At 44.4% G+C, this 19,899-nt stretch overlaps 1 protein-coding gene across 1 annotated transcript in view; it reads left to right on the top strand.

Moving 5' to 3' along the window:
- Nucleotides 1–19,899, top strand: part of KSR2 (kinase suppressor of ras 2) — a 611,851-nt gene that overhangs the window by 484,413 nt on the left and 107,539 nt on the right. The window contains 2 exon segments of the mRNA XM_029571387.1: nucleotides 9,795–9,891; nucleotides 16,457–16,590. Of these exon segments, the coding sequence (XP_029427247.1) occupies nucleotides 9,795–9,891; nucleotides 16,457–16,590 (231 nt within the window).

Below are 19,899 nucleotides of genomic sequence, written 5' to 3' on the forward strand. Positions count from 1 at the left end.
GACAACTTAAAGAATGTATAATTACAGTGTGAGTTAGTTTTCCCCATGTGCATCACTTTACATTTGTCCAGATTAAATTTTATTTGCCATTTGGATGCCCAGTCTTCCAGTCTTGCAAGATACTCCTACACTTTTTTCATAATGTGCTACTGATTTAACAACTCAAAATAATTTTGTGTTGCCTGCAAATTTGATTACTCACTCATTGTTAGATTTTCCAGATCATTTAGAAATATATTAAAAATCATCAGTCCCAGTACAGACCCCTGAGGCACTCCATTGTTTACCCTTCTCCATTGAGAAAACTGACCATTTAGTCCTACTCTCTTTCTTATATTTTAACCAGTTTGCAACCCACAATGGGACATTGCCTCCTATCTGTGACATTTAAATGTTCTCCGAGGACAAACAGAATGGCAATCCTCACACATGGGTGACATCATCCAATGGAGCTCAACACAGAAAACTTATGTCAAAGTTTCTAGAATTTTGGCTGAGCCCTACTGAATATGCCCAATAAGTATGTGCATTCATTTAAAACAAAACTACAAAACATGACAAATAAGGCTAATTTGTTTTAACAGGGGGCCCCAAAATGAATCAGGGGCCCCCAAATTAAATGAATCTTATTTGTTTATTTTGTTTTAAACTAATGATTTGGGCCTAGGCCCAAAGCTGGGGCCTTGCCTAGGGCATAGGCTGAGGCCCAAAGCAAGGGCCATGGCCTATGCATGAGCATGAAGCCGGGGCTTCGCCTAGGGCATAGGTCAAGGCACAAAGCTAAAAGGTTATAAGATAAGGATTTCCTACATTTGTCTGTAACACCTTCCTCTTCCAAATGCAGTCATTAATTTTTTCCTTTTTTTCCTTTTAGTTATTTTAAATATATTAACTGCTTTTGAAGATACACATTTTTTTTAATAATAACTGATTGAACGAGCTTGTAGGTTTCATATATTATCCATTACAACTCGGTAATAAATTTAATGTGTGTTTATAATCATTAACCACCAGATATATTGGAGAAAGAAGTAATATAGTGAAACTGAATGGTGACAAAGAGCAATGTGTGGAGAGAGATGAAGAAATGATGGAATTATTAAACAAATACTTCATTTTGGTGTTCACTAAAAAAGACCCTGGAGAAGGACCACTGCAGTTTGAGAAGACCGTAGGTGGGGATGGGGTAGATGAAACTCCATTTACAGAACAGAATCTTTGGAATGAGACACGTAGAAAGAAAGTGAACAAGGCCATCTGACCAGATGAGATACATCCCAGGATACTGAGGGAACTCAGAGATGTGCTGGCTAGGGATGTGAATCGTTTTAGGACGATTAAAATTATCGTCCGATAATTTTAATATCGTCTTAAACCGTTATGGAACACAATACAATACAGATTCTAACGATTTATCGTTATAAATCGTTAGAATCGTGAGCCGGCACACTAAAACCCCCTAAAACCCACCCCCGACCCTTTAAATTAAATCCCCCCCCCAATAACTTAAATAACCTGCGGGTCCAGCGGCGGTCCGGAACGGCAGCGGTCCGGAACGGGCTCCTGCTCCTGAATCTTGTCGTCTTCAGCCGGCGCCATTTTCCAAAATGGCGCCGAAAAATGGCGGCGGCCATAGACGAAAAAGATTGGACGGCAGGAGGTCCTTCCGGACCCCCGCTGGACTTTTGGCAAGTCTCGTGGGGGTCAGGAGGCCCCCCACAAGCTGGCCAAAAGTTCCTGGAGGTCCAGCGGGGGTCAGGGAGCGATTTCCCGCCGCGAATCGTTTTCGTACGGAAAATGGCGCCGGCAGGAGATCGACTGCAGGAGGTCGTTCAGCGAGGCGCCGGAACCCTCGCTGAACGACCTCCTGCAGTCGATCTCCTGCCGGCGCCATTTTCCGTACGAAAACGATTCGCGGCGGGAAATCGCTCCCTGACCCCCGCTGGACCTCCAGGAACTTTTGGCCAGCTTGTGGGGGGCCTCCTGACCCCCACGAGACTTGCCAAAAGTCCAGCGGGGGTCCGGAAGGACCTCCTGCCGTCCAATCTTTTTCGTCTATGGCCGCCGCCATTTTTCGGCGCCATTTTGGAAAATGGCGCCGGCTGAAGACGACAAGATTCAGGAGCAGGAGCCCGTTCCGGACCGCTGCCGTTCCGGACCGCCGCTGGACCCGCAGGTTATTTAAGTTATTTGGGGGGGGTTCGGGAGGGTGGGGGATTTAATTTAAAGGGTCGGGGGTGGGTTTTAGGGGGTTTTAATGTGCCGGTTTTTCGATTTTTCGATTTTTCGATTTTTAACGATTTTTAACGATTTTTCACGATATTTTACCCCCCCAAACGGCAACAATACGATTCCCTCCCCCTCCCAGCCAAAATCGATCGTTAAGACGATCGAGGACACGATTCACATCCCTAGTGCTGGCGGGTCTACTGAAAAACCTGTTCAGTAGATCCCTGGAAATGGGAGTGGTGTCACGAGATTAGAGAAGTGCAGTTGTGGTCCCTCTTTACAAGGATGGTAGCAGAGAGGAGGTTGTAAACTTCAGGCCGGTTAGCCATACCTCAGTGGTGGGAAAATTAATGGAAACTCTGCTGCAGGAAAGGATTGTGATGACTGACATTCCTTCTGTCCTTGGAGAACACCTGTTACAGGTAAGCAACTCTGCTTTCTCAGGAAGTCTCTCATAGGGGGTACTTTGTCAAATGCCTTCTGAAAATCGAAATACACTTACCAACTCATCATTAGCCACATGTTTATTAACCTCTCCAAAAAAAAGTAGCAAATTGGTGAGGCTAAATTTTCTTTGTGTCAACCCATGCTGCGTCCCATGAAACCACATCTTTCTATAAGTGTTTTGATTTTGTTCTTTAGAGTACTTTCCACGATTTTCCTGGCATTGGTCTATAATTTTCTGGATCACCCCTGGAGCCCTTTTTAAAGATCAGGATTACATTGGCCATCCTCCAAACATTGCTTCACACTCAACCAGTTTCTAACCCAGTCAGTCACTTGGGGCCCATACCAAGGTTGCCCAGTTTATTTCTAAATTGCCTATGTGGAGCTGTGTCAAAAGCCTTTCTGAAATGCAAGTACATCTCATTTTACATTCTCCCCTGATCCAACTGTCTGGACACCTAGTCAAAGAAATAGATCAGCTTTGTCTGACAAGACCTATTTCTGGTAAAAAAAAAAAAAAAAATGCTGCCTTGGGTCTTGGAATCCCTTGGGTTCCAGAAATTGCACCACACTCTGTTTTAGCAACAATTCCATTAACACTACAGAGGTCAGGCTAACTGGCCTGTAGTTCCCCCCTCTTCCTCCTACATTTTTGAAATGGAACTGCATCTGCTTGTCTCCAGTCCTCCAGAACTGCTCCTGGGTCTGCTCTTGAGCCCTGTGGGTATATGGGTACACATCACCTTTTACCAGATGGCACTCTAGGAGCAGGCTCACAATGTCTGAACTACTCGCTTATGTTTGCAGTTCACTCATTATAAGAATGAATATGACATCACCTTTATAATGGTTGCACCATGTTCCATTTATTCTGATTGTAATATGGTCATTTTTACTGCTTATTTTTTAAATTCAATTTGGTTTTAGAGAGTTTTGATTTCATAATTTCTGCTGGATACAAAACATATGAATCTCATCACAAAAATAGTTTTATAAACCAATGAAATAAATAAATAGCATTCAAACATTTAAGCAATATATTATAAAGTTGTTTATTGTAATATCAGATTTACTGTAAAACTCAGCTATTGTTTCTGCAAGCAATCATGTTGACAGTGGGTTTATTTTTATGGGAGGCCATCTGTTCAGTTAAATGAACTTGTTCAACAGAGGCCAAATAAGATGATATATTTCTTCTTCTCTTTTTAAAGAACTTTACTCAATAATTTCAGCAAAAATTATCTTCAGGCTCATTTAAACACCCTTCAAACCTCAAGCCTGTGGAGTTTCTCTTTCTTTGTCAAGGGTTCCCTAGACTGAGGACCATGCAGCATTGATATTAACATTAGGATTAACAGGCAAAGCATGATATGTTTGCAGAGCTGGCCACTTTTTTAGGTATGTATCACTAGCTCAATCAAAGGATGAGAGCGAAAATCAGTTTGGGCCTGGGTTCTGAAGATAAACAATAATAATAATAATGAGGTTGATATGCAGTGCTACTTAGTCACATACCTTTGGACTTATCTGGCTAATTATCACTGTTTCAGTATTCAGCAGCTGCCACTGTTAGCGATCACCCCGCCAGGAGGGCAGAGTTAACAATCTGTTAGCGATCCGCCCACCAGGAGGGCGGAGTTAGCAATCTGTTATTGATTTCCCCGCCAGGAGGGCGGAGTTAGCAATCGGTTGTAATCTGACTCCTGTAGAAGAGAGGGGTTAGCAATCTGTTATGGCTTACCCCGCCAGGAGGTGGAATTATCAATCTGTTAGAGTGTCTGCTAGGAGTTAACAGTCTGTTATAGGTTAGGACTGCTGCGTAGCAATCTGTAATAGAAGCTGCTATGGAGTTGCTCCCCAGAGAAGAAAGGTCAGCTACCATCCAAGATCTGTTCTTCCAGAGACAAGGAAATAGTATCTGTTATGAATCTCCGCACAGAGTGGCAACCTGATATACGAGAGTCTCCCTGAAGGGAGGTGTAGGCCCTCTGTATGGTTCCTGCTAAGAAGTAGCAATTGGTTATATAATACAGTTCCTGAGGAAGAAGATGATAGCAACAGTTGAGGGTAGACTGCAAGGTAGCAGTTTGTTGTATTCAACTCTTGAAGTGTTAGAGATGAGCACTCTAATGTAGAATGGTGAATCCTTGGGTCGATGGCAGATGACAGCACCCTCAAGAGGATATCAAGAGAGGGACCACCGACTAGGCTGGAGTATGGAGACAGACACAGATAGTTCTTTATTAGACAGGTAGTAGAACCACCAGAGGTGGTAGTAGTGAGCTGATGTGCCTGGCAGGGCTAAAGTCCCTCAGATCCTGGAACTGCAATCTCCGGGTTAGCTGAGCTGTAGAGAGAGACTCATAGATAGTGAGTAGACAGGGTATGCTGGATACATAACCAGAAGTAGATGATACACTCACAAAGATTATACTAAGGCTCAGTAGCTGGAGAGAATTAGGCCCTCGAGGAGCGAGTACCTGGTTCCAGGAACAGCTCTGAGAGAGCGATGGTAACTCACAGTTAATTATCTCTGAAATGGTTTCTAGGCAGATTGTAATAAGAACTCACAATATCTGTATATGAAATAGCTTCTGAAATAGAAGGGAGTCTTCGTAAGGTTTTAAGAATATAGGCCCTTGAGGAGCGAGTACCGGTTCCTATCTGCAATCTGTAATAACTCACGATCTCCGTACCTGTGATAGCATCTTAGACAGAAGAGAGTCTTCAGAGTTCTAGGAACATGGGCCCTCGAGGAGCGAGTACTGGTTCCTATATGCAACTGGAAAGGAAACTCAAAATGTTCACGTCTGCGATCGCTTCCAGGCAGAAGGGAGTCTTCTGAGCATTCAGGGACATAGGCTCTCGAGGAGCGAGTACCGGATCCCGTCTTAGCAATCTGAAAACAAGAGGAGAGAGTGGGGCCCCTGAGGAGCGGGTACCCCTGGTAAGTTCGAAGAGGCAGAGCATTGGAGAATGAAGCGGGTCGGAATGATCCCCGCAATCATTGCTAACTCAATTCGTAAGCGTAAGCAAAGACCTTTTATGTTGGAAGTAGATGACATCACTACGGGGGGACACCTCCAGGACCAGAGAAGGCTACGCTCTAGAGTTTTCATGTCCCATGCAGGAGGTATTCGTGGAGTACCACGTGGCCTCGCGCAGCAAGCAGGAAGCAGTGTGGGAGACCCTGCAGCGCCTGATCCAGTTACAGGCCATTGTCCTGGTTCCGGAGGCAGAAGAGGGTTGGGGACGTTACTCGGTTTACTTTGTGGTTCCCAAAAAGGAGGGCACGTTTCGTCCCATCGTAGACCTACAGAAGGTGAACCATTGTCTCCGAACCTCTCGTTTTCACATGGAAACCCTGCAGACAGTACTGGCTGCTGTTTGGACGGGGGAATTCCTTGCGTCCCTGGATCTTATGGAGGCTTATCTGCATATTCTGATACGGCTATGTCACCAAAGGTTTCTATGCTTCAAGGTCTTGGGACAACACTTCCAGTTTCAGGCCCTTCCATTTGGTCTGGCGACGGCTCTTCGAACTTTCACCAAAGTCATGGTGGTGGTAGCAGCCTTCCTTCGCAAGCAGGGGATCCTGGTCTATCCATACCTGGACGACTGGCTGATTCACGCCAAGACCAGGGAGGACTGCGAAAGATCGGTTCGCATGGTGATGTTCACCTTGAGATCGCTCGAATGGGTCATCAATCTTCAGAAAAGTCACCTGGAATCCACCCAAGAGCTGACCTATTTGGGAGCCCGTTTCGATACCTTGCGAGGCAGAGTCTTTCTGGCGTCGGACCGGGTAGCTAGGTTGCAGAGCCAGATACAGGCGCTTCTCAGACAAACACCCACTGTGTGGCATCATCTGAAAGTGCTGGGATCCATGGCATCCACCTTAGACTTGGTTCCGTGGGCGTTCGCCCACTTACGTCCACTACAGCATGCGCTGTTGTCACGGTGGAGTCCGGTATTGGAGCAGTTCCACCTACCCTTGTCTCTGCTTCCAGAGTCCAAAGCCAGTCTGTCATGGTGGCTTTTGCGCGGACTTTACTGAATTGGCCTGATTTTGCTTTGGTGTCTTGATACCACTCTATGTGCTGCTTGGCCACTTTTATCAGTGCCTTGTGGTTTTTCCTGCAGCATTTTCTGCTTTGCTTCCCTTAGGATGTTGATGCCACTTCAGGTGCAAGTTTGCCTCTTTTGCTGTCCTCAGAGGTTCATGTCCCTGCTGCTGGTACTCTGTTTTTGAGCCTTGTAGTGTTCTTCCCACATTAGCTTTCTTCTTGGTTTGTTATACTGGGGTGTTTTGTTCCCAGAACTAAAACGTTAAAAAAGACAAAAGATGCAGGTTACTACTACCACAAATTCTGCCCTAAAATTCTTCTTTTTCTACTACTTATCCACAGTCTCAGCCTGGTTCTCCTACCCTGTTTGTTTGTTGATTATAGTGGGGTGGTTTGTGCACAAAAGCCATCAGTCTAAATGAAGAAATACAGGCAGATTAGAAAAAATGGAGAAAAGAAACCATTTGCATTTTCTGAGAGAGTTTAAGGGCATTGTGTGACCCTTTCAAGCACAATTTCCTTTATACTGCAGTAATTAAGGAAATCTATTTAGCTGACAATCAAATTCAAGAAGTATAAGACTCTATCACACTTGAATTAGTGTGGAGGGTTTCAATTTAAAAAAGAGGTAGAAGGTAAGGGTTAGCAGATATATGCCAGCATCTAAGTCAAAGGTAGGGAAAGGTTTCAAAAGATGTTATTATCATTATTATTATTAATCATTTGTTTAATGCTACCAGATGCATTCAGAACTGTATGGAGGCATATAAGAGACAGTCTTATCCCCTGATTAGAGGAAATAGTATATCATGTCTAGCTTCAATCAAAACTAGAGCCTGAAAGCCTGGAGAAATAACAGAAAAATTCAGAAATTTCCAAATTTTCAACTTCTATACATGGGGGAAAAAATGTTCCCTCCCCCTAAATGTTTCTGGGTTGTTTTTTTTTTTATTTCTAATCAAAACCCATTATCAGCTTTGAATGATAAACAATGCTGAAGCTAATTTTTTAAATCTGTGCTCAGGCATTTGTGGTAGTCTTTGTATTTAGGTGATCTGAAGTATGTAGCATGGCTTCTGCAAGATTCTCTGTGCTATCAGGTGGCTATATTACGTTAGTCAAGCAAGTTGAATGTTATACTATCTAGGACCAGACTCGGCGTTATGGGGTGTGCCCACCATGCAATTGCACAGGGTGGCACACCTGGGGGCAGCAGAACAAGAGGAGTCCCACAAAGCCACCGGTGTACCCCATCCCGCCAGCGGCTGAGAAGAGAAAGAGGCTGCTGGTGTGCCCCCCTCCCACCAGCAGCAGAGAAGAGAAGGTGGCCCGCAAGGCTGCCAGTGGACCCCATCCCACTGATGGCCGAGAAGAGGAGAAGGCCTGTGAGGCCGCCGGTGGAGCCCAACCTCACCGCTAGCCGAGAAGAGGAGGAGGCACATGAGGCCGTGGTAGAAAGAAGAGGGAGCCCGTTATCCTGCTCCTTGTTGGTGCAGGCTTGTGCTATCCAGAACACATGCAGCTAGCAAGGGCTCCATGCTAATCTCACGATGCACAAATTCAGCATAGAGGAAATACTAGCCCCACAAGATTTGATTAGCACAGGGTCCAGCGCATGAGGAGAAGCAGAATGGCTCCTGATGGTATGTGTGTATGTGAGTGAATGAATGAATGAATGAATGGGAGCCCGACTGTGGTGTGTGTATGAGAACCTGACTGGGATGTGTGTGAATGTGAATGGGAGCCTGACTGGGATGTGTGTGTGTGTGTGTGTGAATTGGGAGTCTGACTGAGATGTGTGGTATTCTAACTGGAGTGTGTGTGTGTGTTTGTGTGAATGGGAACCTATCTGGGAGGGTGGAGGTTGAATGGGAGTGTGCCTGGGTGAGAAGAAAGTTTATTCTTCCCCACTAATCCACACCATACTCGGGATGACTGAACATGAAAGGTTTTCAGGTATGGAGGGCAATGAATTTCCATCCTTATTAGTTGTAATTATTGGGTGTCTGTGTCCGCTATTTTGAAATATTTTATTATTTTGAAAATGTTTAAAATTTTGTATCATTTCTTAATTCTTGGATGTTATTCTATTCCTTAGCTCATTGGAAATATTCTTTTTATAAGTATGGTTTTACTAATATGATTGATTTATATTCCTTGATTTTATTGTTTGATGAATGATTTATGAGGATTGGTGATGTTTTTCTCCATTGCTGCATTATATACAGAGTCTGGCTTATTGCAGTTTCCAGTTCAGTTTCTGTCTACATGTTTCTGCTTATACTTTATAGTCTGTTTATTCTGTATTTGGTGAGGGTGAGTCTGTGTTCTACATGTTTAACTGAGGTGGGGTATTCTGTGTTAAAAAAAAAAAAAAAAAAAAGAATGAGGAGAGGCAGCACAGTAATTGCTCATACAGGGCAGCAAAAATGCTATCAATGGCCCTGTCTAGGACAGCTTTGTAGAGGATGTGCAACTTAATCCTATTCTCATTAGCCACATAGTATCTACAGTATACACAGTGATATGCATCCACCAGGTACAAACACTTTCCTGTTCTTTTGTGTGTTAGTCAGAAAAAATAATTTCATGATGTAATATAGCTAGGTACTTTGAGAGTTATATATTTCAATTTTACTTTTCAACCCTTGATGACCATATCTGTCCTTGTGGTTTTATAAGTAGTAAATTTAATATCCTTGAATTACTCTTCGACTTGATAGTAAATAGGGGATAATGGCATAAAGTGTCTTTTACTGTAAGAGCTGCTAAATGGTAGTAATTGGATACAGCTGCTCAAATTTTGTGCATGCAGCTCAAATACAATGGCACCCACTCCTTATTGTCATGAAAGACCTAGGAACCCAATTGCTCTTTCTGGCAATGACTGCAAAGCATTGTGTACAGAGTGGAAGTAAAATTCACAGGGTACAAGTAAAGACAAACAGAAAATATGTGTACTAAGTCAAAATCTTCATCTGTTAGAAGGAAACCTAACAAATATAAATACAAAGAGAGAACAAACATATGTTAATTCTTCCTTTGTTTCAGTTTGTGCAAAGGACGAACACTCTACTCTGTGGTGAGAGATGCCAAAATTGTCCTGGATGTCAACAAGACCAGGCAGATAGCTCAAGAGATTGTGAAGGTAAGCAGACAACATAACTTAACAGCAGGGAATGTAGGTGAGCTTCCACAGTTTTACTTTTTTCCAGGTTTTCTGTACAGCAGTCAAATCTTGGCATGTACATCTTGGCTACTGTACATTGTAAGCTTTTTTTGCTTAGAAGAGTAGGATCAAGATCTGGGGCAGAGAAAGAAACAAAAGGAAGAAACTGAAAAGCCAAAAAGCTAATCCCTTCCTAAATTCTTACAGTATATCTAATAATCTGCAACTTTTGGTTGCTGTAATAGTTTGAAGGCATTCATATTTTAAAATGCAAGAGCTGCATGCTTAAAGGATCGTCTGTGGGAATGGTTTCACCAGGACTAAATATTCCTTATGACTAAGACTTTTACTTCGGGTAGCACAGAATTTTCAGCCAGTCATATGAGTCTCTTTAGAGAAGGTGAAGGTCTGGTGAGTTGTGCATGAAAGCACATAAGGTTCCTTTGAACTCTGAGAAGGAAATTGTCCCTTAACTAATTATGCTTTATTAGAGTCCGGAATAGTTACAAAGGGCCAGAAAAATGCAGATGTGCTTCCTTTTCACAAAAGTGGAAGGAGGCTCCGGAGAACTACAGGCCAGTTAAGCTGACCTCAGTGGTGAGTAAATTAATGGAATTGTTGTTAAAACAGACTAATGCAATTTCTGGAATCTAATCAGACCAATTTGATCAATTCTTTTGACTGGGTGACTAAAGAGTTAGATCAGGGAAGAGCTATAGATGTATTGTACATGGATTTATGCAAGGCCTTTGACACAGTTCCACATAGGCGACTGATAAATAAATTGAGTGCCTAGGTATGGACCTTAAATTGAATAATTGGTTTAGAAACTTAAAGGTGAATTTTAAGACTTGTGTGCATAAAAATGAACACATGTGTGCACAAGTAGTGCATATTTGTGTACATGCAATTTTCTAAACCTCAAATATATATGCACATGGTAATGGTGCATGAATAAATTTACTCAGATAAAAAAAAGGGGTGGGCCAAAGGTGTTTTGGGATGGTATCAACATTTCTTCGAGGACGAGCATGATGGTAGTCCTCACAAATGGGTGACATTATCAGATGGAGCCTATGCGAGAAACATGTCAAAGTTTCTAGAAACTTTGACTAGGCACACTTAGCATGCCAATGCCCCCAGTGCCTGAGGACCATGTTGATCACCAATCCTCATTATGTTTGTATCTTCTGCTTGAGGGCATCGCATGAAATCCGGGATTGCCACTTGTGTGCCCAGATGATGCCGAAGTGATGTCAGCTTTGACTCAACATGATGGATCACCTCTTCGGGTTGAAGACATCCAAGCCATTGGCTTCAGCATCAGTGGCATCAGCATCGAAGGCCATCGGAGCTGCACCAGTGGATATCATGCCATTGGCATCGGTGGGACTGTCGGTTCCGTTGAGGTCATAGGTGGATAGGTGTGCCAGAGACAGACTGTTGTTGATCTTCTCCAGACCAAAGACCCTGGGTTCATTGTCTTCGACCTCGGCACTGGGGAACGACCGGGCTGAGCATTGTGGGAAGACCAAGAAGCATCAGCACCAGTCCCTGTCAATGCACAGTGGGAACATACTGGCTTTTGCTGCAGTGCCTCCAAAGCAACCCCCTTGGTGAGAGGCACTCATCGTCCATCGATGCCCAGGGTTCATGATGGTCTGCACCAGTCCTGGTGCCAGTCACCAATCCCCCTTGTGAGTCCGAGGAAGATCTGGCAACCTCACTTTTCTCCCAGTCTGTGTTGGCATTGGCAACATTCGAGGAGTAGCTGGAGCATCAGGTCCAGCTGGCAATGGAGCAGGCGCTGCAGGGCTTTGGTCCTGTGGCACTGACGACACCGGAGCTGGTGCTGCCCATTCTCTACTGCTTCTGGAGAAGCTCAATGTGCTCATTGATGTGTTATCAATCCTAATAGCATCTGTTTCTGGGATGGCACCAATGCCTGGCTGGGCAACGAAGCCTCCCCCTACTGATACGGTGGTTGTCGCTGGTTCCTCCGAAGAGGAAGCTTCACCAAGGTTGGTAGAGAGGCCACAGCCTATAGACCCCATCCAGTTCCATCAGTGCCTGCACCTCTGGATATTGGCCAAGCACATAGGGCCCAGTCTCCTTTGACATACAGCAAGAATGAAGGTCCCTATGACTCCTGGGGGGATGATCAAATGGAGTCCTCCTCTGAAGACTTGGATAGTCTCCCATCAGACTTGTTAGGAGTTTGGGCAGTAGCAAGATGAGGTGAATACCACCTCCAGGAGTGGCACGGGACAGAAGGACCGGAGCAACTGCAGGTGGTCCTGTGAGGCTGGGCAGAGTCTCTGGAATGAGGAACAAGCTATACTGAGTCTATGGAGCAATGTAGAAGCTGGCTGAGTCTTTAGAGCTAGGTGCAGGCTGGGCTGAGTTTCTGGAGTAAACTGAGGTACATGGAGGTAAGAGTGAACTTCAGGAACACTGGAACAAAGTGTGGGTATGTGTGGAAGTGGGTGCGGGTATGGCATGGAGCTAGAGAACTGAAACTGGGTGCAGGTGTGGGTGTAAGCAGAACACAATGCAGGTAAGCATGGTACTGGATGCAGGTAAGCGTGGTACTGGAGGAAGGGAACTGGAATTAAGAAGACAGACAGATAATGACAAGACAGGACAAACACTACACCGAACATGAAACACAGAATGCCCAAACGCAGCAAGACGAGAAGCCCCAAGGGAAAGGCAGAGGCAAGAAAGCAGAGCAAGAGGCCTAGCCTCAAGGAGGAGACCAGGAAGGCTCAGGATGGGGAAATGGACTAGAAGGCTAGGATATGCCACTGGGCAAGGAGGGAACCAGAAGAGCCATGGGCCCCAGAGCAAGGCAAGAGGGGAACCTAAAAGGCCATAGACCATGGAGCAAGGCAATAGGGGAACCAGAAGGTTCATAGGCCACCAAGCAAGGCAAGCAGGAACCCATAAGGCCTGTAGGCCACAGAGCAAGGCAAGAAATGGGTGACTAGATCAGTGTGCCCAAAGGAACTCAATGTCAAAGCACCGAGGCATTGACTAGCAGGGTTAAATACTGGAGTCTGGGCATAGGACAGGCAGCAAGGAAGTCTGGGCCAGCCAGGGGAGAATGCTCATGGAGGACCTTTGGTGGTAATGAGACTGCACAGCAGCTAGAATCGTAACAAGACTTTTCTTCTCCAGGAGGAGCGAAGGAAGTCTCTGCCTGAGGACTTAACCTTCGCAGGTTTTGTGAGAGAGGTGGCAGAAGCCATCCCTGTCTAGCTTTTGACTGAGGAGGATGCCAAACACAAAATGCTTGAGATCCTCCAGTTCGTGGAGCCTCCTAAGGAGATCTTGGTAGTCCTGGTGTATGAGATCCTTAAGGAGCTGCTGCTGAGGATTTGGGAATACCCCTTCACAGTGCTTCCCGTCAATAAGAAGATGGACGGGGTTTACTTCATTCAAAAGGCTGCTGCCTCACCAGTCAGTGGTGGTTAAGTTAATTCTCAAGAGGGTCAAGCACTCAGACCCATTCCTCAGCACCCCTGGGGAAGGACCACAGAGCAATGGACGCTCTTAGTATGAAGGTGTTCCAAAGTGCTATGCTTATTGCCCACATCGCTGCTTACTAGCTCTACATGAGCCAATACTCATGGGACATCTGGAAGCAGGTGCAGGAGATGGCTGAGAAGCTACCTCAACAGCAGCAGGACACCCTCATGTCACCGGTGCACAAGAGTCTGGAGTGCAGGAAACACGAGGTCCATGTGACCTACGATGTTTTCAAGACAGCATGGAGGCTCTCTGCAGCAGGAATCGGTGTACATAGAATGGCATGGCTATGGGCCTCAGATCTCCGATCGGAGGTACAGGAAAGACTCGCTGATGTGCCATGTACTGGAGAGAATCTCTTTGGAGACAGGGTGAGGGATGCTGTGGCTCAACTTTGGGACCATCATGAAACCCTCCAGTAGCTCTCCACCAGTACTCCTGACCTATCCTCCTCCTCCAGAAGGCCATCGAGGCCAGGGCCAAGGGTTTCTTTCTTTCACCAAAGGAAGTACTATCCTCCACCTCCTCAATCCCATCAACACCATCAGAGCTTCTGTGGCTATCCCAGGCAGCAGAGAGCTCCCAAGCCCCAGTCAACTCCTCAGTTAGCTCCAGGGACAGGGTTTTGACTGGGCCGAAGGGAGTGTAATCCAATCACCCATGCCTGGGACGATGGACCCTATGATCAGGGGCAGGCTCTGGTTCTTTGTGAACCAGTGGCCTAGTGTGAGCTTGGACTAGTGGATTCTGTCCATTGTCCACTAAGGGTATCAATTAAATCTACTGGGTGTCCCACCAAATTGCCCACCTGTGCCTACACTGGGGGCCAGTAGCACCTCAGTAGGTACTATGAACAGAGCTCTCCTCCCTCTTAACAGTCAGAAAGGTTGAGCCTGTACCACCACGGCAAAGAGGGTGGGGATTCTACTCCAGGTACTTCCTGATTCCAGATGTTATGATGACTGTTAATATAACCTAACGAAAAGAATTAAAGCTGGATTTCCTGAAATTTACGACACTCTAAATACAGTGGGTTGTACAAGTATGATAGTAGCATGTATTTCCTCACATCATTACTTAATTATAATGGAGGTTGTAGAAATCTTGAAATCTGAACATAACATAAGAATTGGGATGCTGGGTCAAATCAACGTCCATCAAACTCAGCATCCGACAGTGCCAATCTATGTCGTACGTACTTGGCAGATTCCATAAAATCGATCTAATGCCTATTATTCATTCCCAGAGATAGCAATGCTTTCTTTAGCCTATCTGGCTAATAATGTGTTATAGACTTTTCCTTCAGAGATTTGTCCAAAAATCTGTTATGGTAGTAGCCTTTTTGAATAATCAATGATGTGAGGAGATATGTCATCATCATGCATGTACAACCCACTGCACTGCTTGGTGTATATGTTGTATATGGAGAAGAGAAATAGTCTGGTAGTTAGAGCAGCGGGCCGTGAACAAGGGACACCAGGGTTTAAATCCCACCGATGTTTTCCTTAAGACCTTGATCAAATCACTTCATACCCCCCTCCCCTCCATTGCCTCTGATATAAACATGGATCATAAACCCTCTGGGAGCAGGGAAAATACTTAGGGGTAGATTTTAAAAGAAGTGCACATGGCGAGTGCACATGTACACCCGATTTTATAACATGCGTGTTATAAAATCCGGGGTCGGCGTGCGCAAGGGGGTGCACCTTGTGCGTGCCGAGCTGCGCTGCCTTCCTCCATTCCCTTCCCCCTAACCTAACCTTCCCACCCCTTCTCCTAACCTTTCCCCCCCTAGCCCTACTCTAACCCCCCCCCCCCAAATGTTTATCCTACCTTTTGCGCATGGCAGCAGCCTGCCGGCATGCAATCTTCCGACACAGCGGCAATGGCCGCTCTGTTGGAGGCCTCTGGCCCTGCCCCCGTCCTGCCCCGGATCGCCCCTTTTGTAAAGTCCTGGGACTTACACACATCCCGGGGCTTTATGCGTGTCGCCGGGCCTTTTTAAAATAGGCCAGGCACACGAAACCTTTTTAAAATCAGGCCCTTAATGTACTTGATTGTAACTTAAAAAGCACAAAGGAAGGCGATCTATAAAAGCCGTCAGGATGAACAAAGAAAATAGATGCCTGTTGTCTTTTGTAAATCCTTTATTGAGGTGGAGACACAAGGGTAGCCCGACTCTGGCCTAGTTTCGCCGTCACAAAACGGCTGCCACAGGGGCTTACATATGTTTTCTTGAGATCCCAATTAATATTTAAAACAAAAAAAGTGAGATGATCATATACATGACTATATGATCCTCAACGGTATACAGTCTTAAAGCACATTCAGAACCGGATCTCCACTAGTAAAGTCAAACATTCAATGTTTGACTTTACTAGTGTCGGGCTACCCTTGTGTCTCCACTTCAATAAAGGATTTACAAAAGACAACAGGCATCTATTTTCTTTGTTCATCTTGATTGTAACTTGCCTTCAGCTACCACTGGAAAAATATCTAGTTATGCATAGCTGTGATGTGGCATTCTGTTTCAAAGGAAGGAATATCTTAGGGGTAAGGTGGGATGCCAGTTGAGCTTCCCTGAAAAATATCTACTGCTTTCAGTTTATTACTCTTGCTAACATTGATGCTTCTCTATTCCTTTACCCTTTCCAAAGGCTATGCCATACCAGCTAAGAAGCCTCATTAGCTGTAAAATCTGTACACATCCTTGCACTGGTCAAAACACTATGAATTATGTAGAATATCTGCTCCAGTACTTGAACACGCTCTATACCACTTTCACAATGCTTGACATCACAGCAACATTGCATTATCAAGCAGTAACTAGAACATTATAAAAAATAGCAACCAATTAAAATTATTTTAGTCAAAAACACTTAGTACTTCAGCATTATTTATGGATGCAGCAAATGATAACTAATTTCATTATTTTTTTTCTTTCTTCACACATTATCTCATTGGATTCAACACCTATCTTCTCTGATATCTGTATAACTGTTTATACTTTCAGGGAATGGGGTACCTGCATGCTAAAGGGATTGTCCACAAAGACCTCATGTCCAAGAATGTTTTCTATGATAATGGAAAAGTGGTGATCACAGACTTTGGGCTCTTCAGCATCTCTGGAATTCTTCAAGCTGGCAGGTAGGATACATTCCAGCCTTTTCAAGGTTATTCAGAAAGAAAAAAGATGGCGGGTGCAACATGAGCAAGAACAGTCAGTAAAATGAAGTACATGAATTGCACTAAAGAAAATGTAGTGATCAATGCAAGCTACCAAGAGCTGCTCAGAGTGTGAATGCAGCTCCAGTCACACACTTCTGAATACTGAATTAAACTAAAAGATACCTGAACTTATTTAGCCAATCCGATCACTGGTGTTTTTTTGTAAGCAGCGATTTTGATGCATGCCTTTTGAGACATCCTGCAGTGTGTTATTACATTTCTAAAATGTCCTGAAGATTTAAAAAAGTTAATGTTTTGCTTTCAAAGTGGTGCATTTTAATTTTGAGTGCTTGTTCAACTGTGTTGGGATATCTATACAGAGCATCTTGTGGAGGCATCAGCCACTGGTAAAGCTGCCTGTGTCCTTCTTCATTATGTGTTGATTATACATCACAGAATTTCAAAGCATATTCATTTGAAAGTAGATTTTATAATATGCGTGTGGGCATCCATGTGCGCGCAGTTCCCAGTATGTGCACATGGACACGCCAGTTTTCTAACATGCGCGCGCCGATGCCCGCATGTTAAAAAAATGTACTACCTGCATGCACATGCACACCCGATTTTATATGGGCATGTGCATGTGCGTGCCAAATGCTAACGCGCGCGCCGAAGTTGTGCACGGTGAAGAGAAAAAGAAAGGAAAAAGGATAAGATTGGAGTGGGTAACAATTTGATGTACACAGATGGGGTGAAAGTTGTCTCTCATGGCTAGGTTTGGGATTGATATTCCCAGCTGAGAGGAGGAAGAGCAAGAGAATATGGAGGCAGAGCTCAAGAGCAGAAGACAGAATGACAAGTGAAGTAAAGAATTTAGAGAGTGAGGACAGTAGACTTAATGTTAGTAATAGTATACAGTAGGGAATACGATTGGGAAGGATAAGCATCAAGAATAGAAGATGTAGTAGAGACATAGGAAATAAAGAGAGGGAAAATTCTACTGACCTGAGGTAATGCTATGGCTTGCACCTCATGGCCAGCTGGTGGAAGCCCAGTGGGGCTGGAGTTTCCTCTGATGCAGCTGGGAAAAGTATGCAGATATATTTCAACCTCCCCAGTACCTGGAGCGCAGGGTGGGAGCAACGAGCTTAAAATTAGGGGCACATATACACACGCCAGGGCTATTTTATGTGTGAGCAGGATATAAAATTTCCTCGCATCTGGCCATGCACCCATATGCATATATGTATATATGCACTTGCAAACCGTTTGAAAGTTATTGTCTTATGCTTGAGTCCAGAAGGAACTGCAATCTAAGCCTCTCAGCTACAGGAATGTTGTTGCAATAGCTGTGCAGATGAGAGGGAGCTACAGATGGGTGATATCTCATAGGGTAGCTGTATATGAAAGCTTGTAGCACAATAGCTCCAGCTGGGGCCTGTTCCATTTGTTTTCAAAGCCTAAAAGGGAGCAAAAAAGAAGTGCCTAGCCAAAAACAAAGTTTCAGCTTTCAAACTCCAGGGTGATATCTCTATCAAGTGTTTTGGGTTTATTTTTTTCAAGCAGGTTCTCCCTGCAAACTTCACCACTTAAAACTTAACTTAGTAATTAAATCGCTGGAAATAAATGAGATCACGCTTCATTGTCTTATTTTTAATCCCTACTTTGACACATTATGATTATAAAAAGATTCTTTTTAAAAATGTATTTTATCCTGTGCTTTATTGTAACTTTATAGCAAGCTTAGCAACGACAAATCATTACAATATGCCATTTTAATTTGAAGAGTGTATAATAAATGAAATCTACATTATTAAGTGTCAGGATGTAGCAATCTGCCTGGAGCTTCTCATATGACTGCAGACAATGAGGTCCATATTCAGTAAGCAGGCACGCAGGAAAGCTTTTTAAATACATTATTTTTTGTATTTAATTTTAGAATTATTATATGAAGAAGCATCTTGAAAACAATAAAAAAAAAATGATTGCCAAATAAAACAGAAGCAAATATTTCGACATGAAATCAATTCATTTCCTCCTGCTTAGCTAACAAAATAAAATGATCCCAAAATTTTAAGCCCATGAGGAAATAATATCCAGGAAATTAAAAAGAAAAGAAAATTAAGATGAGATGCTCTTAACAAAAAATGTGGGCATTTATGTAGAATATTACACATAGGGGGTCATTTTCTAAAGGGATCGCACGCGAAAAGTTCTTTTTCACGTGCGATACCTAGATCGGGGTGGAGTCGTGGCGGCGTCAGCACCGGAAGGGGAGGAGTCAGGACAGCACTGGGGCGGACATGGCGGAGACATCGCTGGCGGCGAAAAGGTAAGAACCCTTATCGCCGCCAGTAACGCACCCAATAGCACCACCTTTCACAGCGGCGCTATTGGTTTGCGAAAGCCGGCAGCGATAACACCACGGTGGTGCGATCGCTGCCGGCTTTCGCAGGCCCCCTCCCTGCCCCCCAGTACCACGCGATTCTCAAAGGCCTTCGACCTTAGAAAATCCAGGCCATAGACATCTTTAAATAATAGAACTACCCAAACCATCCACTTTCTTAGCATTCAAAAGTAGCTCCTCTTCAAGGATTGACTAGGAAGGTAGGGCCTGCACTCATTCATCTTTATTTATTTATTTAATTTTTAAAAATAGATTTGTTGACCACACCCTCCAAGGTTTGGGGCAGTTTACAATAAAACAAGCATAATAAGAAATTATAGTACAGTATTTACATATTAAATAAACTGTGCGCACCAAGCCGCACAGCCTGCCTCGGAGGGAACTTTCCTTCAGCCCCCCCCCCCCCCCCCCCCCTTACCTTTATTGAAGAAGTTATACGCACTGGCCAGCCCGTGATCCTGGGCACAGTGGCAAAACGCCCTGCCCCTTTTTGCAAGCCCTAGGACATACACGCGTCCTGGGGCTTGCGCGCGCCGCCGAGCCTATGCAAGATAGACTAGGCGCGTGCAGGGGGAGATTTTCGGGGGTTGCATGCATATCTTACGTGCGCAACCCTTTGAAAATCTACCCCTAAGTTACTGCAAATTGCGATAATGTTTTCGCACTTTGAGATAAGTGCCAGAATTGTTGTATTTCCTACATACAACCTCTGGGGGGACCATGTTTAGTAGTTTTAAGGTCCTGGAGAGCCAGCCTAGCTATCAGGGCCACTGAGGGGGAGGGGGAGAGAGAGAGAGAGAGAGAGACTAGCCATGATGGGTAACATCAAGCTAGGTTGAGAGAACATTGCACAAATCTCATCTTTGAGTGAGTTTCCTCAC

The sequence above is a fragment of the Rhinatrema bivittatum genome, chromosome 11 (assembly GCF_901001135.1).
Source record: "Rhinatrema bivittatum chromosome 11, aRhiBiv1.1, whole genome shotgun sequence".
In the NCBI taxonomy this organism is placed as follows: domain Eukaryota; kingdom Metazoa; phylum Chordata; class Amphibia; order Gymnophiona; family Rhinatrematidae; genus Rhinatrema; species Rhinatrema bivittatum.